The sequence below is a fragment of the Lepidochelys kempii genome, chromosome 4 (assembly GCF_965140285.1).
Source record: "Lepidochelys kempii isolate rLepKem1 chromosome 4, rLepKem1.hap1, whole genome shotgun sequence".
Classification (NCBI taxonomy): Eukaryota; Metazoa; Chordata; order Testudines; family Cheloniidae; genus Lepidochelys; species Lepidochelys kempii.
Window position 1 is genome coordinate 128,184,055 of NC_136383.1, and position 27,428 is coordinate 128,211,482.

The window sequence follows — 27,428 nt, forward strand, 5'->3', positions numbered from 1 at the left end:
AGCAAACGTGTGGATGGACAACCAGGTTGCGGCACTGCAAATTTCCTGGATTGGCACTTGAGCGAGGAAGGATGCCAATGACTCTTGCACCCTAGTCAAGTGGGATGTCACAGCCGCTTGTGGGGCGGGGAGTTACCTTCGCCAGCTCATAGTAGTAGCGGATGCAGGCAGTGATCCAGGATCAGATTCTCTGGGTAGATATCAGAGTAACAGCCATGTTAGTCTGTATTCGCAAAAAGAAAAGGAGTACTTGTGGCACCTTAGAGACTAACCAATTTATTTGAGCATGAGCTTTCGTGAGCTACAGCTCACTTCATCAGATGTATGCCGTGGAAACTGCAGCAGACTTTATACATACACAGAGAATATGAAAAAATACCTCCTCCTACCCCATTGTCCAGCTGGTAATAGCTTATCAGGTGACCACCTGATGATCACTTTAGATAAGCTATTACCAGCTGGACAATGGGGTAGGAGGAGGTATTTTTTCATATTCTCTGTGTATGTATAAAGTCTGCTGCAGTTTCCACGGCATACATCTGATGAAGTGAGCTGTAGCTCACGAAAGCTCATGCTCAAATAAATTGGTTAGTCTCTAAGGTGCCACAAGTACTCCTTTTCTTTCTGGGTAGATACTGGGCAACCCTTCATCCGGTCTGTGACAGCAACAAAATTGCATAGACTTACGGTATGGCTTCATCCTCTCTATGTAGGCCAGCGCCTGCCTGATGTCCAGGGTATCCAGCCTGCATTCCTCATCTGTAACATGAGGCTTTGAGCAGAGGACTGGAAAATATATGATCTTACACGATCAAACTCATGGCGATTGGGGGAGGTCCCGGATGACTGGAAAAAGGCTAATAAAGTGCCCATCTTTAAAAAGGGGAAGGAGGAGGATCCAGGGAACTACAGGCCAGTCAGCCTCACCTCAGTCCCTGGAAAAATCATGGAGTAGGTCCTCAAGGAATCAATTTTGAAGCACTTTGAGGAAAGTGATCAGGAACAGTCAGCATGGTTTCACCAAGGGCAAGTCATGCCTGACTAACCTAATTGCCTTCTATGATGAGATAACTGGCTCTGTGGATGAGGAGAAAGCTGTGGACGTGTTACTCCTTGACTTTAGCAAAGGTTTTGATATGGTCTCCCACAGTATTCTTACCAGCAAGTAGTATGGGCTGGATGAATGGACTATAAGGTGGGTAGAAAGTTGGCTAGATCGTTGGGCTCAACGAGTAGTGATCAATGGCTCCATGTCTAGTTGGCAGCTGGTATCAAGCGGAGTGTCCCAAGGGTCGTCCTGGGGCTGGTTTTGTTCAATATCTTCATTAATGATCTGGAGGATGGAGTGGATTGCACCCTCAGCAAGTTTGCAGATGACACTAAACTGGGAGGAGTGGTAGATACGTTGGAGGATAGGGATAGGATACAGAGGGTCCTAGACAAATTAGAGGATTGGGCCAAAAGAAATCTGATGAGGTTCAACAAGAGCAGAGTCCTGCATTTAGGACGGAAGAATCCCATGCACTGCTACACACTCGGGACCAAGTGGCTAGGCAGCAGTTCCGCAGAAAAGGACCTAGGGGTTACAGTGGATGAGAAACTGGATACGAGTCAACGGTGTGCCCTTCTTGCCAAGAAGGCTAATGGCATTTTGGGCTGTATAAGTAGGAGCATTGTCAGCAGATCAAGGGACGGGATTGTTTCTCTCTATTCGGCATTGGTGAGGCCTCATCTGGAGTACTGTGTCCAGTTTTGGGCCCCGTACTACAAGAAGGATGTGAAAAAATTGGAAAGCATCCAGTGGAGGGCAACAAAAATGATTAGGGGACTGGAACACATGACTTATGAGGAGAGGCTGAGGGAACTGGGATTATTTAGTCTGCTGAAGAGAAGAATGAGGGGGGATTTGATAGCTGCTTTCAACTATCTGAAAGGGGGTTCCGAAGAGGATGGATCTGGACTGTTCTCAGTGGTAGCAGATGACAGAATGAGAAGTAATGGTCTCAAGTTGCAGTGGGGGAGGTTTAGGTTGGATATTGGGAAAAACTTTTTCATTAGGAGGGTGGTGAAGCACTGGAATGTGTTACCTAAGGAGGTGTTGGAATCTCCTTCCTTAGAGGTTTTTAAGGTCAGGCTTGACAAAGACCTGGCTGGGATGATTTAGTTGGGGATCGGTCCTGCTTTGAGCAGGGGGTTGGACTAGATGACATCCTGAGGTCCCTTCCAACCCTGATATTCTATTATATATGTCCTGACCAGTATGGAAATGGGAGACATCCTTGGGCAGAAAAGCTGGGTATGGACGCAGCTGGATCTTGTCCTTATAGAAGATCGTGTACGGGGGCTCCAAAGCGAGTGCCCTGATCTTGGGACACCCTACGGGCCGAAGTTATAGTGACCAAAAAGGAGACCTTCCAGGAGAGAAGCAGAAGGGAGCAGGTAGCCAGGGGCTCAAAGGGGGGACCCCGTGAGCCTGGACAGCACAAGGTTCAGGTCCCAAAGAGGGACCGGGTCCCAGGTGTGCAGGTAAAGGTATTCCAGAACTTTCAGGAACCGCGCCATCGTGGCATGGGCAAATACTAATCTGCCATGAAACAGAGGATGGAAAGCTGAAATGGCTGCCAGGTGCACCTTGACCAAGGACAGCAACAGGCCCTGGAGCTTCAGGTGTAACAAATAACATAGGGCAGGGGTTCTCAAACTGGGGGTTGTGAGGTTATGACGTGTGGGATTGCAAGCTGTCAGCCTCCACCCCAAACCCCACTTCAAATTCCGTATTTATAACGCTGTTAAATATAAAAACAAGTATTTTTAATTTATAAGGGGGGGGGTCACACTTAGAGACTTGCTGTGTGAAAGGGGTCACTAATACAAAAGTTTGAGAACCACTGACATAGGGTGACCACATTTCTCTATGCTAAATATGGGAAACCTGGTAAAATTACTTGTATTCAAGCAAGTTCAATGGCATTCAGTCAGAATTATGTAGTACAAACGTTCAAATTAACATCAAGTTGACTGAGCCCGTTAAAAAGAAATACTGCATAGTTGGATTCTTTTTATTTACCTTCTTATCAAAAGTTACCTTTTGCACTGAAAGTTTCCATGCTGGATTTTCAGCTAGATGATTTTTGACAAGTGTAAACAAAATACCTTCATCCATTTTATGCATCAAGGTCGTAACACATACACTTTGCCACTATATTAAGCACCCATCCTCCCCACTGCTGCTCGCACTGTACAGACAGGTAATAAGAAACAGTCGGACTTTGAAATCTCAAACTTGTTATTTAAATAAACAATATTATAAATGTTGTTTTAGTCATTATGTGAGAATGCTATGCCACCTAGTACAGTGGATCTCATACTAAGGTCTACATGCCCTTATGGCTGGCTGTAGAATGAGACACAAAGGCCCAAGCAATGGATGGTTGTGAGGGGAGAGAGGGAAATCTTCTCTCATAGACCTTTTACAAAGTGGTCTGCAGAACGAACTGCAGAATCACTGGTCTAGCAGAACAGCACACAACAGCAAAAAGCAGGCTCAGAAATACTTACAAAGGAGAACTCTTCAAGACAGGGACACATGGTCTTCCAGTGTTTGGCAAGTGTCTAGTACATTTTTAGAACTACCACAATAAAACAAATTCTTCCACCACCAGAGAGATGATCTATAGGTCTTGCTGCAAGTCTGAAATAGTAATGAGTTTAAATGGCTTTGAGTGAGATAAGGAGTTATACTTACTGATTTTTGCATTTCTTCTGTATACAGACACAAAAGTTTTATTATGTTTTTATTTGTCTTCACAGCTATGTAAGACTGGTAACATCTGTAGCCACATGCACAGGATATTTATCAAAACTCATATTACAAGTCTGCAGCCTTCTCATTTTAAAATAATTTATTTTACGGATTTATTTTTAAATGGTACTGTCATATAACATACATTATTCAACAAAGGTGTGCTGAGCAGACTCTAAAAGAAGAAACTCAAATTATGCAATTCCCAGATTAGAATTTCAAATGTTCATCCAAACCCTAACTTGTAAACTTTTGCTGGAATACACTTTTGTTGTAGGCTTGATCTTTGTGCTTACAAAAACTGCATTAAATTTCCAAATGTTGTAAAGGAAAAAACAATTAATTGTATAGTAAGTATGCATTCAGTTTCAACATACAAGGCAACCAAATGATTCTGTCATTAACATTACCATCATGTATATTTTAGTTCACTGCACTAACATTTAAACTAAAACTTCAAACCACAAAATCTTTAAGTGACTAACATTTAAAAGGCAAGCGGTAATATATGGAAAGTTTACAAAGGACATTAGTACACAGCTAAGATGGGGTATCGTTTGACAAAGGCTGATGATGTGTATATGGCTGCTTTTTCTTATAAGAAGCCCATCTACAAACTGGGCAGCAATGTCGCCCCCCAGCTAACCACATCACGATGCAATTCTGATGAAACACATGACCACATGGTAAACCCATTAGCAGACATCCATTTTCAAAATTCTCTAGACACACAACACATTCTGTACAGTGCAACATATTAGAGGGCCAGGCTGACCAATCTGGTTCCATGTCTTCTGTAGTGCTATATGATCCATACGACCTTGCTTTCCTTTCATACGGCTCATTATGACAATTTTTATTGGCACATGAACAGATATCAGCATTGCACTGAGGCTCTACTTCACTGGGACTGTGAACTGTACTTAGCTCATCCTCAGATACTTCTTTTTCTCCACTCAAGACATCTTTGCTTTCACTGTCTGAGTCACTTTCACTCTCTTGAGAGGCTTCCAACATTTCCTCTTCAGAATGCATGCCAAGACATTTAAACCTCCACATTGGTAAACTTTTTATATAATCAGTTGGTATCAGAGGGTGAAGCCATAAATCAGGGAAAGCTAATCGCTCTAAGAACAAATCTGGGTCTTCGTCCCAATCTGATTCATAGGGGAAGTGTTGAAAAGAAGCAATTGGGTGGAACAAGTAGCTGGTGTACCAGTCCCACAGACTTGACAGCCATTCCAAGTTATTGGCATTTATTTCATCATTGTTGTTCCGTCGTCTTTTTTTCTCAAAGTAATCTACTAGTAAGCCATGACCAAGGTAAGTGCTGAGGAATAGGGCTGGGTGTGATGAGTAGAACATCCAGTCAGCTCTCACCCACGAAGCTAGAGTAGTTGTATTAGAATACCTGAAGAGTTTTAAACTATACTCATAAAAGCTATCTAAGTAAGGTAACTGCAAAAAGCCCAACACAGGTAGCCAAGAAATAATTAAGAGAGAATTATATGTCCCTAAAGTGCTTATCAGAACCACAAAACGCTTTATAGTAGCACCTTGTGTGATAAATAGGTCCATCCAAGCCATCAGATTAACCAATACTAAGCTTAAAACAAATAAATCATTAACTTCAGGTTGTATTGAGCGCAAGAAGGAATCCATGGCACGTAGGGATATAAATTCACCAGTGTTATTCCCATACCTGTAAATTCCCTCTGGAGTTCTAAGTATGTAAGATGGTGTCTTACAGATACCAATCTCCGGCATATGACTCTTGTTGTCCCAGTTTTCTACATTCACAAAAATAAACTCAACTCTTCCAGTAAACTTTACACTTAGTGCAGAGAAGAAAGCTGGAGGCTGGTCAAGGTTAGCAAACAGGTATATTTTCACCCGATACTGGTCACTTTTGTTCCATTCTTCTTTTAAATGTTCAGAGTTGTAGATAGTTTTGATCCGAGAAGCTGCATGGGCTGTTATCCACTTGAAAATGTGTTCAGCTTCAATTCTGCGTCCACTGTATTCTTTAAGCATCACTTTCCCCTTGGAGGTACTGGTTTGTGGGACTGACATAATTAGTGTGGATCTCACCCAGCCTCTTCTCCTGCAGTATCTGCAAAGAAAATAGTGGATAAGCCTATACAGTTTTATATTTCGTGGACAGCAGTCCTTAAATTTTGAATGCAAGTCTGATGATTATCAGAAGTGCTGAGCACCTGCACACAGAGAAATAAATGGGAGGTGTGTGCGCTCAACACCAATGGAAACCTTTCCCCACTCCCAGAACCTGCTGTTATAATTCTTCTAGTTTCCTATCTACTTCACAAGGGTGCTGTGGGGTCTTGGGAGGATATGTAAAGAATTGGTGATGAGGAAAGTGCTAAATAAAGGTTTATTATAGTTAATAAAGTCATGTATCATTGATATCAAAGTTCTTAAAGTAGAACTTGGGGGAAAAAACGTGCTCACTTTCAAGTGGTAAGTAGAAAGCTTTAATTTTAGAAGTTATTAAGTTTCTAGGCCTTCAAGTTGTAGAGATAACCTTTACAATGTGAACAGATGCAGCAGTGCTTTCTTGACTCTGCAAACTAACCTCCCGGTGCTTCTGTTGTTATTCATAGTTTTGTCAAGCAATAGCAAAGTGAAGTTAGCAAGATTGTGGTCTGTTTCTCTGCTGCTTTGAAAAACAAGGTGCAGAGCCATTCTGCCAGGAGGTTCTGGAGTGAAGTTCTACAAGAGAAAGCTTCTCTACTTTCCAGCTGGCTGAAGGAAGGGAAGAGAGACTGACTTCAAACAAACACCTACTAGCCGAAGTTTGATAAAGACTAAGCTCCCAAGCAGGGTCCACAGACACCTCCCTGGCAGATTTCCGAGAACCTTTTCTAATCCCACCAACTGTGGGGCTGGTCTGGTCAGCCAGGTGTTGTTCCTGGAACTCCCTGGTGACCCCTTCCTCCACAAATCTTGTGTGACAGCCTCTGACTGATCACTTTAGTTAGCAGGTGTCTGATAAATTTTTCAGGACATTTTAAAACCCAACAAAAACTATAAACACAGCCATCTGCCTCTCTTTCCAAACCTGACAAACAAGTTCTGCGAAGGAATAAAAGCAGGAAGACTGGTTCACCATCCAAATAATCTATTCCCTTTCTATCTGTAGTCATAGTTTTGAGTAATTATTTTTAAATTTCTCATATAAAAAAATTAATTGCTGCCACCACAAAAAGAAGTTAACATTAATTTTGAAAACGGCCACAAGATATTATGCCAATAGCAAAAGAATCTTAACTGATGATGACGCTATGTGCTCTTTAGTGGGAGTTTCAACTGTTTTCTGATGAAAATTATTCATGAGCATTTATTCAGCAAGACAAAAAAAAAAGACTAAAATACAATGTTAGTTTTGTTTCTTTAAGTTAGATTTTATTTAAAAATAATATTTGATCACAATGTGAAGACTAGTCAGAAATTATGTACACAACTAGATGATCTAATGGTCCCTTCTGGCATTAAGCACTATGAATCTCTAAATGCTGCCTCTCATTTTTAAGATGTTTAAAGTTAAAAAAAAATTAATACAATATTAGCTTACATAAACACTTCTGATCTAAAATTTCTCCCATCCTATTCAGTTTAATACTTCTGTAAACTTTTAGGATTAAGACCATCTAAGAATCATGCACACATAATACTACCCTTCCTGTACATCGTACTGAAATTCAAGGCAAGCTTGTCTGTGGTCTGAAGGAAGCGACCACTAATGCCTGCTAAGTACTAAAGGATTGTATTGGTTTTGCGACAGCATAGCAATAGCTACTGCTGAAGCAGCTGCAACTTCTTTGGAGATTCTTCCATTTACAGTGTTGTTCCAGAATCAGAGAGTCTCTGGCACATTTAAGAGCTTCAAGAGCTTTAAGGTTACATTAAGTCTACTTTCCAACAGGATACTGTATGTTGTTAAAAGGGTGTGTTCATATTTACACATGTATATACACACATTCCTCAGGCTGAGAGAAAACAATATCCTGTGTACATTCTTCTGAGAATAGGGTACTATTGTCAAGGTTCAAACAGATGGCTTGTCCACACATGGAAGTCAGTGCACAGTAAGCTAGGATCTGAGCTTAAAGTGCACTAGATACTCCACACTAACTCCCCATGTGGACATTCTTACTGAGCACTTTTTCCAATATGCAGAGGCAGCCAAAAAAGTGAACAGAATGTTGGGAATCATTAGGAAAGGGATAGATAATAAGACAGAATATATCCTATTGCCTCTATATAAATCCATGGAATGCCCACAGCTTGAGTACTGCGTGCAGATCTGGTCATCCCATCTCAGAAAGGATATACTGGAATTTTAAAAGGTATAGAAAAGGGCAACAAAAATGATTATGGATATGGAACAGCTTCCATAGGCGGACAGATTAATAAGACTGACTTTTCAGCTTGGAAAAGAGACAATTAAGGAGGGATATGATAGAGGTCTATAAAATGACTGGTGTGGAGAAAGGAAATAAAGAAGTGTTATTTACTCCTTTTCATAACACAAGGACTAATAGGCAGCAGGTTTAAAACAAACAAAAGGAAGTATTTCTTCACACAACACACAGTCAACCTGTGGAACACTTTACCAGAGGATGTTGTGAAGGCCAAGACTATAACAGGGTTCAAAAAAGAACTACATAAGCTCATGGAGCATAGGTCCATCAATGGCTATTAGCCATGATGGGCTGGGATGCAAAATCATGCTCTGAAGTCTCCGTAGCCTCTATTTGCCAGAAGCTGGGAATGGGTACAGGGGATGGATCACTTTATGATTATCTGTCCTGTTCATTCCCTCTGAAGCACCTGGCATTGGCCATAGTTGGAAGACAGGATACCGGGCTAGATGGACCATTGGTAGACCCAGTATGGCCGTTCTTATGAGCACTAAGAGTGCCTTTGGGCAGCTTAGCTTAATGTACTTTCAAAGTACATTAAGCTAATGTGCACAAAGGCTCTACTGGTGCACAGTAAGTGTGTGTCCACACAATGAGTTAGTGTGGAGTAGCTAGCATGTAGAGCTCCAGTGGACTTCCCCCCGCACCCCCTCAATTTGGACAAATCCCCAGTTAAAACACGGTGGCTATAAAACATATACATTTTGCCCCCCTTTTCAGACTAAGCTTTAGAGTCTTGTAACTAATAAATTTATCCAACATGGGCCAAATTCAGCCAGGTCATAAGTGAGCACAATTCCCATTAACTTCAGTCACGGCTATAAAGCCAACAGATTCATTTAGTCATCTTTCCACACTGCTGTACTCTACCCTAGCCCAAATATATATTTCTCAGATGCTACTTTTAGTAGCAGCAATTTTATGGGTAATTACATTATTTATGAAAATCATAATGGAGAGTTTTAAACATACTTTAGCAGGGATAAAAACCTGTAGGTAGCAGCCTTTTGTCATGGCTACCTGTACAACAGAAGGCATTCCAGTTAGAATCCAACTGTACTTTAAGACAGCCTATGGATTTAAATTGCCCTTTAAAGAACATACCTGGGGTCACTGGAGCAGTTAAAAGTGCCTGTCCGTATGCCAAATCTTGATACTTTCTTCACCATTTTTTCCCAATGGACTTTACCCACGAGAGGACTTCTATCATTTGCTATCACCTATTGCCAAAAGGAGGTGGGAGGGGGGGAAGCTTTAGTGCCAGAAACAAACTTAATCAACATTTCACAACATCTGCTCTCCTACAATTAAGTTAACTTTTCATGAAAACAGAAACCGGTTCATCCTCAATATTTCATTTCCTCCAAAATATACTAAAGATTTTATTCTGAAGTTTTGTCTATCCCTAGCTAAAAGATTGTGTTTGGTAAGTGAAGCTGTAACATTGGTAGTAGGAGTATTATGGTTTCTTGCCAAGAGAAAAACATGTCAGGAACATGACAACTAATACAATTATTTGCTACATGCCAAAGCTTCTAACATTTAATAGCAGCCTTGCAAAACTCATTAAAATTTACCAGCCCAGGTACAAAAATATGCTTGTTCTTTACCAGTGAGGAAAATGTTAGTGATACATTACTAACCAGTCTCTCTTTTCTCTCCCAATGAGAAACTAAAACCTACCCAAAAGAGAGTTGATCCAGAGCAAGTAGAATTATACACAGCTGCTTTAGACTACACACAACCATTACCGTATTAGACTCCCTAAAGCGATTTGCCAAAGAAGGCAATGCTGTCTAGTGATTAGATCCACAGACAGGCACCTAGGAATTTACTTCCAACTCTACCAGTGATTCACTCTATAACTGTATGTAATCACTCCATGCCTCATTTGTAACATGAAGTTCCTTCCCCCTTTGAACATGAGATTAATACTTAATTCACAGAGAAGTTCCAAGGCTTAGTTATTAATGTCTATAAAATGCTTAGAGCCTCTTTGTTTAATAATTTATTTGTGACACTTTTGATCAAACACTCATCTGACTTATCAAAACCAAGAGAGAGTTAAAAACTGCCTGCAGGCTGCTGACAGGTAATTGTAAGTTACATGATTGATCACGAATCAATCAGTATGACATTACAGTATCTACACACACTGCTTATTTTAGAAATGCTTAATATGCCCTAAAAGCTGACTGGTTGCCACTTTTTAAATGATTTCAGACTTCACTTTAAAAACTCACATTTGTCAAGTGTTTATTAAAATAAATACAGTAAAACTGGTCCCAATGATAATCTGACCTAACAATAGGAAATTTCACACACACTTCAAAAGTTGATATCTCCATCATGATTAGCCACCTTATGTTGCTCGTGCAGGTGGCTGCATAGTCACTGTGAGCAAACATTAGCACAGCTGAAACATAATTAAAGATTGGATGTTCAGAACCCCAAACCCTAAGACAGCCAGAAACACTCCTCCGTTGTATAGGGGAAAAAACAAGGCTGTGGGAAGTCCAGAGGACAAATATATTTTAACATTACATAAAAGTGAAACACTACTTCACTGTCTCTCCTATTTCCATACTGCACTATCCAGTTACTTGTAATGACAGCCAAGAAAATACAGTTACTAGTAGGCTTCAGTGTAATTTGGCTGTTTGCACTGATTGCACCATGACAGCACAATTGCATTATGTTCAAATGACAAAAAAGCTTCTCTCTTGGAACTGGTTATTTATTTGCACTAGAGAATAAACACATTATTAGTGGTTTTAAACCATGACGGATCTAGTTAAAAAACTAATTTACAACATGGTTTTGCAAAATGAAGTTTTGCTAGCACATCTTGGAATTGTGTCTTTTGCTTTGTTTTCTTTGTAAAATACTAAGATGGCAGAAGAGCCATATATTGCAGCCACTTTGCACAGTGAACACCTGCTGACATCACTAGTTCAGTGCATAGACAGGATAGGACTTTATCCTCTATGCATCACATTTCATGGAAGACGTATTCATAATCTGCAAAACGTTATCAGTTTGAATGGGAATTACTGTAATAAAATTTATATATTAGTCCATTCGTGATTTAATGTGTCAAGAGGATCCAGTATGATAAAAAAAGTACTGTGTTAACTAACAATCCCATATATATTAAAGATTATATGCATAGTCTGAGTCTAAATACAGGTGAGAAGGGTTAGTTAAGTTTACACAGTCCAGATCACTGCTATTTGTATATGGAAGAGAGAAGACAAATTGCTGTCACGTAACAACTAGTCAGGTAGAGTAGTGTGGCAACTTGGAGAGGCACAATAGTCCAGTAGTTAGGGCACTAGCTTGGGAGATGTGGATTCAATTCCATGCTCTGCCACAAACTGCCTGTGTGGCCTTGGGTAAGTCATTTAGTTTCTCTAAGCCTCGGTTCTTCTACAGAATTGAAAGGATAAGTACTTTAAAAGATGAGATGCTCAGATAGTATGATAATAGGTGCCATCTATATACTTGAAGACAGACAGGTGTTCCCACTGATAAATGAAAAACATGAAAGCAGAATTAAAGTTAGTATTGGATCATTAATTCTATTTTAATTTTAAGCAATATCTTAAAACAGTATTATTAGACATGTATATTTTTTAAAATGTTGCAATTAAAAAACCAGAATTAATTAATGTAGGAATATATAATTTGGCAACAATGTAAAATCCTGTTGATTTTGACAGGAAATTTCACAATAAAACTTGTAATGTAATATCTTTGTTGACACTGGATTAGAGTGAAAGGTCCCAAACGATTTCAAGTGAGAGTCTCATTTAAGATGTGACTCAAAATTATGGGGCGAAGGGACCAAAAAGCCTTTACGAACAGATACTTGGATGAATAAGGTATAGATTGTGACGGTGCCCCCCATAAGGCTTTATGGAAATATGCTTATTTATGTATATATAACATAACTGGAATATGTTTTACGCTACATATGCCATGTAACATATCTCTGTAAAGTTATGATCTACTGAATCTATTAATCCTATTTGTATGCATATGTCATTGTTGTATTCGAAGTTATGAATATTGGCTGTGTATTTGCTTGATTTCTAAGTAGCCTTAGTCAAGGATTTGGTCAGCTTCTTGAGAAAGGAATGTGCAAATTAAGTGCCCAATCAAGAAGCACTTAACGAACAATGGATCTTGGAATGCTCCAATCCACATAAGAAGTCTACTTGAGGACGTCCAAGGTATCATGTGACTCATGGCTGCTACCTGTAAATTCTGACAGGTTTCAGAGTAACAGCCGTGTTAGTCTGTATTCGCAAAAAGAAAAGGAGTACTTGTGGCACCTTAGAGACTAACCAATTTATTTGAGCATGAGCTGTAGCTCACGAAAGCTCATGCTCAAATAAATTGGTTAGTCTCTAAGGTGCCACAAGTACTCCTTTTCTTTTTGTAAATTCTGAGTCATGCATGGACATGTGACTGGCCCATGTGACTCCAAAACTCCATACTGTAGCTGAGATTCTACACAGGGGGAGTGAGGGGTGTCCACCCACCAGAGAAAGTCTATTTAAACCCGGGGGGGGGGGGGGGGCTCCATTTTGTCTTCAGCTGGCTAAAGAGATAGCCTCTCCACCCGCAAGGATACCTGAAAGAAACTGGAACAAAGGACAGTAACTACAGGGGGTGTGAGTGATTGCTGGACCCTGACTAGAAGGAGACTAGTTTGTAAAAGGAAGCTTACTAGAATTCCTTTAAGGGTGAGGTTTTTATCTGTATTCAGTTTTCTTAGACATAGACTTGCGTGTTCTATTTTATTTCGCTTGGTAATTCACTTTGTTCTGTCTGCTATTACTTGGAACCACTTAAATCCTACTTTCTGTATTGAATAAAATCACTATTTACTTATTAATTAACCCAGAGTATGTATTAATATCTGGGGGAGTGGGGGGGCAAACAGCTGTGCATCTCTCTCTATCAGTGTTATAGAGGGCAAACAATTTATGAGTTTACCCTGTATAAGCTTTACATGGGGTAAAACAGATTTATTTGGGGTTTGGACCCCATTGAGAGTTGGGCAACCGAGTGTTAAAGACAGGAACATTTCTTAAACTGCTTTCATTTCAAGCCTGCGGCTTTGGGACACGTGGTTCAGACCCTGGGTCTGTGCTGGAGCAGACTGGCATGTCTGGCTCAACAAGACAGGGTGCTAGAGTCCCAAACTGGCAGGGAAAGCAGGGGCAGAAGTAATCTTGGCACATCAGCTGGCAGCCCCAAGGGGGTTTCTGTGATCCAACCCGTCACATAGATGCCTAGAACATCATCAGTAGGAAGTGGCTCTCCCTCTCCCAACAAGAAAGAATCTCAGACAATTGCGCAGCCAAATGGTTTCTCCATCATTAGCTAATCAGTATAGTTGCTACTTGCTTTGCCAATTGCCCTAATCAGGATTTTTTAAAAACTATTATTATTCCACTATAAATCCCATACAAGTGTTAAAGGGTTTGATATAAACCAATGAACTTGAGGAAATTAAACACTCCTACTGTCCAGATCAGCTGCTGTGTCTACGCAACACAGAAAGATCACTCCCTTTTCCATTACTCCAGAAATACACAAACATGAGCACACCAGGGGAGCAGCCTAAATTCTAAGTTTCATTTCTGCTGTTGGTGTAAGCCAGATATCCCTCATGCTATTTCATGCAGAGTTTTTTATAGGTCATAATAATAATATCTAGTCCCTCATTAAATTTCCAAGAAGATGTGCAAACATCACAAGACATGTGAATGAAGGGTCACACAGTTGACAACTGAAGACAAGAACCGCATTTAATTATAAACTTTGGTATAGTCTCCAGTATAGTATGTCATTTTAGCATTTTTGATTTCTATAAGTTTTTCCCTCTGCACTGTAGTTACAAGACATACGATAAAAATTTTCTGTGCATTTGAGGCACAAGAGGGAGGATAAAATGCAGGAGAGGGATTAGGTATATTTTGATGCAGAAAACATTAAAATAGGATTAACTAGACAATTTTAATGTTAAATAATGCTTTCAACATATCACATACAGAATAAGGTATAATGCATGGTGATTTAAAATGTAGTACTTTATCAAGAACACAGGGTGACTAAAGTTGTTTGACTGAAATAACCCAATGTTGTTGTAGCTGTGTTGGTCTCAGGATATTAAAGACACCAAGTGGGTGAAATAATATCTTTTATTGGACCAACCAATCTGTTCTATCTTGTACCTAGCTGTGACTCTCTGAGTACATTTCCCAGACCTGAAGAAGAGCTCTGTGTAAACTCAAAAGCTTGTCTCCCCTACCAGCAGGAGTTGGTCCAATAAAAGATATTACCTCACCCACCTTGAATCTCTAAAGGAACCCAAAGCATTCTACAAACTGATACAGAGCCTACTTGGGGATCATTTCACCTATCTATGGTGAAACAGCAGCTGTTTGAAAGAAATACCAACTTAAAAGAAAAAAAGGGGACTGAACGGGCGGTCTCACACATCTGAGGAGAGTGCACTAACCACAGAGTTCTGGATATTCTGAAAAGGCCTCCTCTCAGTCTCTTACGTTAAAGCTGTTCCATTGTGGATAAATACTTAGAGTCACCAGGCCAGAAAGAGAGAGCGAGAGAGAGAGAATGATTCTGTAGTCAGGTGCTTAGGGCACCCTCTTGGATGGAGATCCAGGGACCAGTCCCCCTGCTCCAAGTACTCAAAAGTATTTATATACAGTAGAACAGCTTCTACTGGAGACTAGGAGTCCTACATCAGAATATCCCTTTGCTTAATGGTTAGAGCACTCTCCTGAGGGATGGGAAACCCCCTGTTCAAATTCTTTCCCTGCTTCTGGCAGAGGGGTGAATTGAACCTGAGTCTCCCACATCCCCGGAGAGTACTCTAACCACTGGTATAAAAGTTATAAGATGGGCACCATCATCTCCTCCCCCCTCAGATTTTGAATGGGACCTGATCTAGTAGGCAGCCTCTGAGCATACCTACTGGATCAAGGGTGACAATACGTCCTGTTTTGGTTGGAGAGTCCCTTTTTTAAGCCCTGTCCTGACTTTTTTTTGGCAAAAGCAAACAAGACAGATGCCTAGTTTTGTGTAAAAAAAAAAAAAAAAGTGGGGTGCGGATACATGTACAGGGGTGGGGGGGAGTGGTGATGCCAACCCTGCACAGGGAGAGAGGCAGGGCTCAAGTGGGGGACAGGCAGGGCTCGAGCAAGCAGCATCTCTAGTCTCAGCCTGACGCAGGGGGAAAGGCAGGGCTTGGGCGAGCAGCAACGCCAGCCCCGCATAGAGTTTGGGGTGGGGCGGGGCACCTCAGGCTAGCCTCATGCGATGTTCTGTTTTCCCTTTGGGAAATATAGTCATCCTAATCAGGCCCCATCTGAAAGTTAGGCAGACAAACATCTATCTTCCCCAGTTTGTGAAGTGCTCTGGGGCTTAAGCAGGAGATAGGTGTCTGGATCATGCATGCCCAAAGGCAAAACCTTAGGTGATTAGGGAACTTTTACAGGAAGGCTTGAATGAGTTCAGTAGAAGTCTTGTGGATTGTAGTGGACTCTAAAACTGGAACTTAGGTGCCTAAGTACCTTTGTGAATCTAGACATAAAAGACTATTTCCATTGGAAAAGATGTAAGTGATTTATAAATAACAGCCTTCTTTATTAAATGCAAGAAAAAGAGAGCACTTGATGAATTAAAAGGCAAATATAAAAGTTAAGACCTTGTGTGCAAAACACAAAAACAAGAACCTCCCAAAAACACAAAAAAAGTTTGTTGCCACATGACATTATTCAGGCAAACCAATTAAATTCAGAAAGACGTCAACATTTTACATGAATTAGAATATCCTTTGCAGCTGCCCTCTGACAGTCCTTATTTCATTCTAGCTCTGCTTATGTTTTCATAGCATAAGCTAATCAGCAGCTGAAGCCTGGAAGTTTCCTTTTCCTCTCCACATCCATGGTATAATGTTGCACAGGTATACTGTGAGGGTTTCACAACTTCCTCTGACACTTCCAGCAATGGCTACGGTCAGAGACTGGAGACCTGATCAGGTTTTTGCAGGTCCATCCATTTATGGTATATGGCAGTAGTTAAGCCACAGCCCTGACAACTATAACATCATTTAAAGAGGCATTTTATCTGTAGATGACTTGCTGTATATTTGAGAGTCATATAGTGTAACAATGATATTGGAATCACTCTCATGTCATCAGGCATGAAGAAATTCTAGAACCTGTCTGCAGAGTTGAGGCTGTAGCAGGAGGGATAAGAGGAAGCGAGAGTGCCACACACAAATCCTACATCAACATGGTTATCAATATGGTAAACTGGACTGGCCTCAGCTCTTGGCCTCAGCTCTTGGATTTACTGCTTAACCTCCTTGTCAACCAAAGAGGAAATGCCATAACATCAGGATAAAAGGAAAGAAGTGATGAGCTCATCAGCTAATACAAGAGAAAGAATGTTGCTGCTTTAGGGACTCCAAGGAAGCTCCACGCAGAAATATCAGGCACTTTGACATATGCAGTCATTGAGGAAGGCGAGATTGCTTGTATTGATGCACAGATTACCAGATTATTTTGGATGCTTTGTGTAAGAGTTCACAAAAAACCAAGGAACATAGCCACAAAATATTTGACATTTCTTTGCATACTGACTTTGATCTGTTTCTTCAAACGTTTATATTGCTGGCCGTAAACAATACACTCACAGATAAACCTGTCTTAAGTGAGCCCTCACTTGACTAGCCTTTGCACCCATCAGTTTCAGGAAAAATCTAACATCTCTGTACTTTTTCTGTGCCATTATTTATGCATGGGACAGACCCCTGGGGGCACAACAACAAACAAAAACAAAAAAAGTGTAGACCCACTATCTTATCCTCTTTCAAAACCCCGAAACCTGTCACTTTAAGACCGTCCTCAATTGTATAGACTACAAAACACTGGCAGCTGACCATGGCTGAGCATGCGATGAGCTGTGACTGTCACTCTTACTCTGCTTCATTACAGCAGCCAAAACTGACTGGAGATCCAGGGACAGTACCCCGATAGGTATCCCAGCTCCCTTCTGTTTCCCAGCAATTAGTGCAGGCAATGTGGGGGAAAGGAAGGTAGGGCAGGCATCTTCCCTGGGCACTGCCCATGAACACTGGAGTCCCTATCTTCGTTACCGATCTGTACTTAGAAGGTTAAGTCCTCTGACTATTAGCTGTCTTGTTAAATTTCCAAGCCCTACATATGTATATGGCTCAGAGTGGCCAATTAGATGGACAGAAGCAGGACAGATTGATCAGATAAGTTAGGGGAGAAAAAAAAAAAAAGTATGATATCAAGAAATTTGAGAAAGAAAGGAGAAACAGAAAATATAGGGGGGAAAGTAGAGGCCACAATGTAGAGTAAGAAATTGCGGGGGGGGGGGGGGGGGAAGAGAGTGAGAGGAGGAGGAGGAGGAACAATGAAAATAGTTCAGAAAGTCATATACCACAAGCTACTACTAGGACAAAAAATGGAGAGAAACCAAGAATGGAAAGGCGATACTACAGCTCTCTTCTTTTTATTCTGCAGGACTAGGCAAATACCATTTAGTGAATATGCTATTCAATAAGTTGCACTGGATCAAATAATTTATTCAATGATTTTTATTTTTACAGTGTTGTGACAAACTCTATAGCTGGTCAAATACCATTCAAAAATACCAGTTATAGCCAAATAATTATTTCTAATATAGTCTACTATTTGATCAGTCATAGTAATAAATAACTACATTTTTAAAATGTATTAAGTAAGCTGATGAATGCTATATTGCAATCAAATTCAGTATGCAATTGAAAGTACACAACTAATTTTATTCCTTTAAAATTGTTGTGGCTGACCTTTGGGAAGGTGCTAACACACATTTTTCATCCTGGCCAGCTGGGGGTCAAGTACATTTCCCCCATATCCTTAGCTTTGCCTATTGGGATGTTTCATAATGCATATACATAACATACAATGGCAAATTCTTACTGTACCTGGCTACATGCCAGTGCAGTGTGTACACTTAAGAACAAATATGTATTATTGTGCTATTTACTGGTTCTATATTAAATGTCTCTTACTAAACAGCATACTATAATGAAAAACTGTTTATGATCAGTATAGGAGCTCTGTCACTTCCTATCCTATCTGCTGTCGCACAGGTTAGTTCTCTCGTGCTTGTTACCTTGGAGTACCCTTCTGGGGTTTTCCTTGTACCACAGAGTCAAATGCAGTCTCTTAGCAAACTCAGATCCTACGTGTTGCTATTAGATGAACTAGTCTCCAGAAATAACTTCTCCTTTGAAGCATATTTTAGCCACGATCAAAACTAGAAAAATTTCCAATACCTGTACCAGCCAGATACCATCCTTTGTGTCTTCTACAAGCTCATAGAAGTGCATTTCACCACTGAAGTTTGTACTGGAAACTGATTCAGAGGCTTCTTCTTCCTTGAGAGCAGAATAGAGCTCACCCTCCATGAGGTCTCCTAAATAATGGACAGAAGGAAAAAAAAAATTACACTACATTTGATAACGGTTACATTAATCAAACATATTCCGACACAAAAGCCATTTCTTTGTCAGATAGTGAAGATTTTGTTGATTACATTTTACATAGCTGGGTGAAGCATCACTTCAGTCCAAGGACCATTAAAACTACTCTTAGTTTATTTTTATATGTATTCATACTGTTAACACACACACCAATTTTAGCTGTCAATAAGCCATGAAAAATGAACATTACACAGATGCATCTACATATGTAATTGGACATACTGAAAAACAAATGTATTTTCAGCCTCGTAAGTCCCTGTTGATGTTGACTGAAATTTGCAGTACTAAATTGGAAGACATCAGTTTTAGTTTTGATGTCTACTCCTTTATTTTACATGAAATTTAGTTCTACTGTGAACACAGAGATCACACAAAAGACAAATTGTTAAAACTGCCAATTTAGACAGGTTTTTAGAATTCCAAACACTATAATTAGAATTTTACTTACAATCGAATAATCTGACGTAGCTTTTACACAGCTAGCCTATGATTAAATTATTCCATTCTAAAAATTTATTTATTCATTCTATTTACAAAGTAGTAAACATTTCCTAAGAACTTCAAGCCTAGCAACATGGTTTCCTTAAAACAATGTATGTAAGCGTATTTGATCATCTCTCTTTTGTTATCTCATTTCCTTTCCCATACTCCCTTTTAGAGACATTACAAACCAGATTATATTGTTAATACCGAATAACATTGTAGCACTTACTGTATTAAACTCTCTTGAAAGTTTTTTTTTTGTAAACAAGGAAGTTGTTTCTTACAAAATGTACGAAATTGAGAATTAAAGTTGAACTCTTGGTTGTTAGAAAGCTATGAACTTCATTGAGAGACACCATCACATGATTTAAAGCCAAAAAAAAAAAATTGTGTAAAATTGTTACAAAACTTAATAGGAGTGTTTCTGTGACATTTAAAAAAAATCAGTGACAACGTTTTGTTTGGAGTTAAACATTCCCCTTCAGTGTTTGCACCCACACATTACAACGTTATGAAAGCACATGAGCCAAAAAGCAAAAGTGACAATCAACACAAGTGAAACTGACTAATCAGTTGTCACTGTTCAAACCAGGGAAGTAATAATAAATAATAATAAAAAAAGTAACTAAACAAGGTAAATGGTGAAAAGTAAGTTAGATTTTTAAAGTGTTAGTATTAACAGTACCAGCAACTAATATCAACAATTAATTTTTTTAAGTCAATGGGACCCAAATCTCTTCTCACTTTCACTGGTGTAAATTAAGAGTCAATCCATGCGAGTCTTTTTCTTTCTGCCCAAACACTCTGAAGTCCTAGCTCCCACTACTGTTGCCTCTTCTCCATCCTCCCCCTCTCCTACACCCACATCCCATTGACAATCAATTTAAAAAGCAGCAGCTAAAATTATCTTCCTTGCCTGTTACTCAGTCCACATCAGCCCTTCCTCCCAACCACATTCGCCATATCACATTCTAATTTCACATCCTCACCATCAAGGCCCTTCTACAACACCGCACTTCTTTACTGGTCTGCTCAATCCTTATGTTGCTTGCCACCTTCAAAGATGCCAACCTCATCCTTTCTCAGCTTCTCACACAACATTTCCATGCCTAATTCCTGACTGTGTTTTGTATATGTATAGAACTATAAAACAACTACACTACCCTCTCCTCAAGACCCACCTCTGAAGCAACACCTGTAAGAAACCAGTCAGATTGCTAGGTTGAGAAGCACATAGGGAAAGCTGGCACATTATTATAAAGATTAACATATTTGTTGGTATCCTTCTCTCTTCCTAGACTTGATGGACTAGATCAGTGATACTCAGACCTCAGTGTTCAGAAGCCACATTAGCAATCGACATTATCCAAAAGAGCCACAGTAGCGTGAATTCATTGTTTCTTTAATATTATATATTATTATTCTTACAGCAAAATGATGGACCAAGTATTATTATTTTATCAACTACAATGGGTTAATAACATAGTAAAAGCATCCTGATTGGCTAATAAATAAATCACCCAGTGTTTTAATATAATGTGAGGCAAAGAGCCACAGGAGATACATTAAAGAGCCACTTGCGGCTCATGAGCCTAGGCCTGAGTATCACTGGGCTAGATTCACAAAGGGTTTTAGGCACTGTGATGCGAAGCGTTGCAATGCTTAACGCCTGGGTGCCTAGGAAATTGCTGTGATTCACAAAGATAGAGTTAGATGCTCAGGCTTCCTATAACAGAGGGAGATAGGCACCTAGAAAAGCTAGAAGCCAGATTAGGAGCCATCTAAGCTAGCCAGTTGGAGGTGCATCTGTCCTAAGCCATGCCCCTCTCGGGGAGTTCCGTGCCTAAATCCATGGGCTGGAGCAAAGTGCCTATCTCTGCTTGGGATTCTCCGCTGTGAACCCTCTCCTGAGTCAAGTGCCTAAGGTATCTCTTACAAAAAGTTCAAGCTGGGGAGAAGAAGAGCTCCCTCATAACTTTTAGCCCAATGGTTATGGTATGCATCCGATGAAGTGAGCTGTTGCTCACGAAAGCTCATGCTCAAATAAATTGGTTAGTCTCTAAGGTGCCACAAGTACTCCTTTTCTTTTTGCGAATACAGACTAACACGGCTGTTACTCTGAAACCTGGTATTTACCTGGTATGTTATGACCCTGTGGTTCGATTCCCCCTCCCCCCCCACTGCCTGATAGCAGTGGTGCCTGATCTGCCACTTGCTGTTCCAGTTTGGATAAGTAATTAAAGAGTCATTGGGCAAGCGAGAGACAGAGTGCACACAAGTGTGTAAATAGACAATACTGTACATAGAAACAACCTGAACTTAAAACAGAAATCAATACAGGTGACTTTAAATCTTATTAAAAGATGTATAATCTGTTTGGCCCATACAAGGTTGTACTTAGGTTTGTGTGGCCCTCCTGTGTAATAAATTTGGGCACCACTGCCCTAACCATGGGCTAAAATTTATGTGGGAACACCTCTGACCATCATGGGCCATTTTAAGTGCAGTTAGATATGCTAAGAGCACACCAACCAGATCAGGCCCCACAGGTGAGTTAGGCAGAGGAGCATTTTTCTTCCCTCAGCTAATTAATTGCACTAGGCCTCGGGCGCCCAGACATCTAGAATGAAGCACCAGCGTACATTCCCAGAGGCAGAAACATAGGCACCCAGGGAAATCTTTTCCAGCAAAAATGTGAGTGCTGAGTGAGTTTAGGCACCTACAGGGCTAGGTGGCAGTGGAGCAGAAATTTTGTAAATACCAGTGGTATCTGGATTTACACACCTAAAGTGGCAGTTAGATGCTTAAGTCCCTTTGTGAATCTAGCACCATAGGTCACTTCTCTTTTTAGATAGCAGGCTCTTTGGCACAGGAGTTAGTTACATATCTGTGCTATGTGCTGCATAAACACGCACATAAGAATGTTGGTCCTAATTGGGGTCTTTGAGCACTATGGTAATATAAATGGTAAGTTAGAGGAGTTCCACCAGGGCAAGACCAGTGTGACCAAAATTAGGCCCATAACAGCGTCCTTTTAAAAAGTTAATATTCTGGCCTATGTAGTTACAGTGCTGAGGGCTAGAGTAACCAGGAGGATGCAGAGTGGGAGGGGAAAAAAACGTTTGACTTTTAGAAGCTAAGCTCAGAGTAACAGCCGTGTTAGTCTGTATTTGCAAAAAGAAAAGGAGTACTTGTGGCACCTTAGAGACTAACCAGTTTATTTGAGCATAAGCTTTCGTGAGCTACAGCTCAGCATCCGATGAAGTGACCTGTAGCTCACGAAAGCTTATGCTCAAATAAACTGGTTAGTCTCTAAGGTGCCACAAGTCCTCCTTTTCTTTTTAGGAAGCAAAGCTGACAGCATACTTCCTACTGTGCAAACATAATCTAACATTCAGATTCAATCCCCCTCAGCAACTCAGACTAACTTCTCTAAAATAGTCCCTTTCCTGCTTGCTCAGTAACTAGTCTATTGAATATAGAAGGTCTATTTTCTTGATAGATGGTAGAATATGATATTCACATTTACAACTTCTGTTAGAAATTTAATGTATTTTACAGTTCTACAGCTTTTTGAATGATCTCTTACATTTATCACACTAATATTTTATTATTTGGTCTACCAAGACAACTGGTTATTTATTTAAATTCTGCTTGGAGAGCTGTTAACTCATAAAGGTGGACATAAGGTTGAGAAACAGAGACATGTATTGTATATAACATTTGACAAGACCTGCAAAACTGAGGCTCTGTCCCCTCACAGTAAGCATATCATGATACTTTGCATAAAAGTAGCATTTGTCCGGATGTCCTTGGCCAAAATTTCCCCCCTCCCACAATACTATAGTAAGGCATACCCTGTGCCAGCTGGCTGCTGTCCTATACTCCAGAGGTGGCTGCATTTCAGTAGTGCTGTATGTACAATCTGGAAAGCACTTTAGGACCCTTCCGTATGAAAGCTGCTATTAGAAATGTAAGATTATTACAACTGAGATGATTTTGTTCCCCAATAAGCTCTTAATGTGTATTAAGGTTTTTTTTAAAATCAAGCGTTCAAAGATTTTTAACTAAAGAAAACCATTCCTAGGCAAAAAACCAGCAAACGTCTAAACGTTAATGGGTGAAATATCTTCTTACATGATCTCTTACCTGACTTCTCCACCAGCTCCCTGACATCTTTCTTTTCCGGCAGCCCAGAGTACCCAAGCCCCCTGCACTCCAAAATGGTCTTCAGCTTCTTGAAGCTCAGGGCCACCGGGTCCACCAACTGGGTGGCAAAGAAGCCAGTCTCATACCAGACAATGGCCTCAAAAAACCTGGCCAGGACAAACAGGACCAGAAAATAGAGAAGCAAGAAAAACAGCTTCAGCCACATCTTTCCTCTCTCTGTGTGTGTGACTCTCTGCAGAGAGAGCCAATCCTAGGAGAGAGAGAAAGAGAGAGATCCCAATGGAGGAGACAGGGGGAAGGAGCGAATTATTCAGACCAATAACCCCACTGCTGCCGCCGCCTGGATCCTCCTCCTCCTCGCCCCTGGCTTCTGGGCCCTCTCCTTGCTGCCCTGGTCCCCAGTCAGGTGTTGGGGGGAGAGAAAGGAGGTCTCAGGGGTGTTGCCAAGTTGGCCGGGGGAGGGGGCTGAGCCCCCAGTGAGGCCGGGGAGGGGAGGGGAAGAAGCTGATCTGTGTGCGGGGGATTTGGAGAGGAGACGCCTCCCCTCGGGGACTCCCCGGGCTGAACGGTCAGCGGGCCGAGGCGCTGGGCCTGGCGCCGGCCTGCGAAATCCACGTCCCGGCCTCCCGCGCCCGGCCGCCGCCTGGCCCCAGCGGCGCCCGAGCCGCCGGCCGAGCCATAACAAGTGACGTCGCAGCCGGGGACAGCCGGGGAGGGGGCAAAGGGCAGCGGGGAGGGGGCACCTCGGGCACCGCCCCCTCCCTGTTTCCGCCCGCCCCAGGGCCCCGGACACTTAGTTCCCTCCCCCCGATCTCTTCCCCGGCCCCTAATCCCCCCTCCCCCCTATCCCGGGCCCCGGACACTTAGTTCCCCCCCACATCTCTTCCCCGGCCCCTAATCCCCCTCCCCCACATCCCCGGCCCCGGACACTTATCCCCCCCCATCTCTTCCCCGGCCCCTAATCCCCCTCCCCCACATCCCCGGCCCCGGACACTTATCCCCCCCCATCTCTTCCCCGGCCCCTAATCCCCCTCCCCCACATCCCGGGCCCCGGACACTTAGTTCCCCCCCACATCTCTTCCCCGGCCCCTAATCCCCCTCCCCCACATCCCCGGCCCCGGACACTTATCCCCCCACATCTCTTCCCCGGCCCCTAATCCCCCTCCCCCACATCCCCGGCCCCGGACACTTATCCCCCCCCATCTCTTCCCCGGCCCCTAATCCCCCTCCCCCACATCCCCGGCCCCAGACACTTATCCCCCCACATCTCTTCCCCGGCCCCTAATCCCCCTCCCCCACATCCCCGGCCCCGGACACTTATCCCCCCCACATCTCTTCCCCGGCCCCTAATCCCCCTCCCCCACATCCCCGGCCCCGGACACTTATCCCCCCCCCATCTCTTCCCCGGCCCCTAATCCCCCTCCCCCCCATCCCGGGCCCCGGACACTTATCCCCCCCATCTCTTCCCCGGCCCCTAATCCCCCCTCCCCCCTATCCCGGGCCCAGGACACTTATCCCCCCCCATCTCTTCCCCGGCCCCTAATCCCCCCTCCCCCACATCCCGGGCCCCGGACATTTATCCCCCCCCCCATCTCTTCCCCGGCCCCTAATCCCCCTCCCCCACATCCCCGGCCCCGGACACTTATCCCCCCACATCTCTTCCCCGGCCCCTAATCCCCCTCCCCCACATCCCGGGCCCCGGACACTTATCCCCCCCCCATCTCTTCCCCGGCCCCTAATCCCCCTCCCCCCTATCCCGGGCCCAGGACACTTATCCCCCCCATCTCTTCCCCGGCCCCTAATCCTCCCTCCCCCCCATTCCCGGGCCCAGGACACTTAGTTCCCCCCCACATCTCTTCCCCGGCCCCTAATCCCCCTCCCCCACATCCCGGGCCCCGGACACTTATCCCCCCCACATCTCTTCCCCGGCCCCTAATCCTCCCTCCCCCCCATTCCCGGGCCCAGGACACTTAGTTCCCCCCCACATCTCTTCCCCGGCCCCTAATCCCCCTCCCCCACATCCCCGGCCCCGGACACTTATCCCCTCCATCTCTTCCCCGGCCCCTAATCCCCCCTCCCCCACATCCCGGGCCCCGGACACTTATCCCCCCCCCATCTCTTCCCCGGCCCCTAATCCTCCCTCCCCCCCATTCCCGGGCCCAGGACACTTAGTTCCCCCCCACATCTCTTCCCCGGCCCCTAATCCCCCTCCCCCACATCCCGGGCCCCGGACACTTATCCCCCCCCCATCTCTTCCCCGGCCCCTAATCCCCCTCCCCCACATCCCGGGCCCCGGACACTTATCCCCCCCCCATCTCTTCCCCGGCCCCTAATCCCCCTCCCCCCCATTCCCGGGCCCAGGACACTTAGTTCCCCCCCACATCTCTTCCCCGGCCCCTAATCCCCCTCCCCCACATCCCGGGCCCCGGACACTTATCCCCCCCCATCTCTTCCCCGGCCCCTAATCCCCCTCCCCCACATCCCGGGCCCCGGACACTTATCCCCCCCCATCTCTTCCCCGGCCCCTAATCCCCCTCCCCCCCATTCCCGGGCCCCGGACACTTATCCCCCCATCTCTTCCCCAGCCCCGGATACTCATTCCTCATTCACCCCCCCCCATCTCTTCCCCGGACACATGCCCCCCAGGGAATGATCCTCCCCCCCATATCCTGTGACTGGGATTATCATGTGCTAAAGCACAGGGGCAGCAGAGCGTTTACCTCAGCCCGCCGCTCCCGGGCTCCCTGTGGGACCGAGTCGCCCCCACCCAAGCGAGCCGAGGCGGCAGCGGGAGAGGCTGAGGCGTGGGGCAGGCATGGTTTTAGCACCCCGAGCCGGGCTTTTTCATAACCGCGTTGGCGAGTCCGCAGCATCCCTCCCCCACCCCGGCCCTGCTGTGAAGGGCTGACACCCCACGAACAAGGGAGCTCCAGGGCAAGTGAACTGGGGTGTAACCCGAGGAGCCCGGTCCTTCCTGCTGACAGCGGCTGCTCCACCTGTGTGCAAGCCAGGCAGCTGCCTAGGGCTGCAGGTTTGACCCGGCCACCCCTCTGTCATGATGGAGAGGTGGCTGGGTCAAATTTGGGTGGCCTTGTAACCCCATGGGCCAGGTCACAATGCCACTTACTCAAATATGGCCCGGCTGCTCCCCCATCATGACAGGGGGAGGGCAAATCTGCTGCCCCTTTGTGAGGAGGAGCGGCTCCAAATGCAGTTTTGCCTAGGATGGCAGATTGTCTTGTGGGGCCTCTGTCGGTGGAGATTCATGTGTGCTCCCCCCTTAACTCACATGATTTATTCCTCTCACCCAAAGTGATAACAAGCAACCCAAATGCTGCTGCTCCCCAGGATCAGGCCCTAAGTGCTTCCAGAGAGATGAACCCCCCCTCACCCTCCTGTGCCTTGCCAGAGCTGGAGTTTAATTTATGTGCTCAGTTGGATGTTAATGGTAAATTCTATGGTGGGGGGGGGAGAAAACCTGGATTTGTGCTGGAAATGGCCCAACTTGATTATCATACACATTGTAAGGAGAGTGATCACTTTAGATAAGCTATTACCAGCAGGAGAGTGGGGTGGGGGGAGAGAAAACCTTTTGTAGTGGTAAACACCAATTTTTTCATGCTTTGTGTGTATAAAAAGATCTTCTATACTTTCCACAGTATGCATCTAATGAAGTGAGCTGTAGCTCAGGAAAGCTTATGCTCAAATAAATTGGTTAGTCTCTAAGGCGCCACAAGTCCTCCTTTTCTTTTTGCGAATACAGACTAACAGGGCTGTTACTCTGAAACCTGTCTATGGTGACTGACTATAGACTTTTTAATAGTTTTGACATTTTAATGTTTAAGACTTTTTTTATTAACTGAAATGTTCAAAATTGCAGGAAATTGGGGGCGGGGGAGGCATCAGATAGTAATTATTTAATGATTGTAGG

General features: G+C 43.4%; 2 protein-coding genes across 6 annotated transcripts in view; both read right to left on the reverse strand.

The window, feature by feature from the left end:
* CHMP3 (charged multivesicular body protein 3) overlaps nucleotides 1-3,651 on the reverse strand; it is a 34,566-nt gene extending 30,915 nt beyond the window's left edge. Inside the window, exon 1 of the mRNA XM_073342880.2 lies at nucleotides 3,559-3,651. Within this exon, the coding sequence (XP_073198981.1) occupies nucleotides 3,559-3,588 (30 nt within the window). The 5' untranslated portion in view covers nucleotides 3,589-3,651. The remainder of the gene's footprint in view (nucleotides 1-3,558) is intronic.
* Nucleotides 3,613-24,069, reverse strand: RNF103 (ring finger protein 103). Of its 5 annotated transcripts, none has more exons than XM_078852607.1 (4): nucleotides 23,477-24,069; nucleotides 18,638-18,777; nucleotides 9,349-9,464; nucleotides 3,613-3,691 (listed from the first exon to the last, which is right to left on the reverse strand). In XM_078852607.1, exons 1-4 carry the CDS (start codon nucleotides 23,700-23,702, stop codon nucleotides 3,613-3,615), a joined length of 561 nt encoding a protein of 186 aa, XP_078708733.1. In that variant the 5' UTR covers nucleotides 23,703-24,069. The 5 variants fall into 5 exon arrangements, with proteins under 5 accessions (XP_078708733.1, XP_073198975.1, XP_073198983.1 ...); XM_073342874.1 differs by lacking the exon at nucleotides 3,613-3,691 and adding an exon at nucleotides 3,885-5,915; XM_073342881.2 differs by lacking the exon at nucleotides 3,613-3,691 and adding an exon at nucleotides 5,950-6,565.
* Between the last annotated feature and the right edge of the window lie 3,359 nt (nucleotides 24,070-27,428).

What these genes read in the sequence shown, in the direction of transcription:
- RNF103 (XM_073342874.1), bottom strand. Translation starts at nt 23,702, where the DNA reads ATGTGGCTGAAGCTGTTTTTCTTGCTTCTCTATTTTCTGGTCCTGTTT. An exon ending in GGAGCTGGTGGAGAAGTCAG is followed by an intron (nt 18,778 to 23,476) that starts GTAAGAGATCAT and finishes TCCATTATTTAG; the next exon opens with GAGACCTCATGGAGGGTGAG. An exon ending in AACTGCTCCAGTGACCCCAG is followed by an intron (nt 5,916 to 9,348) that starts GTATGTTCTTTA and finishes TTTTCTTTGCAG; the next exon opens with ATACTGCAGGAGAAGAGGCT.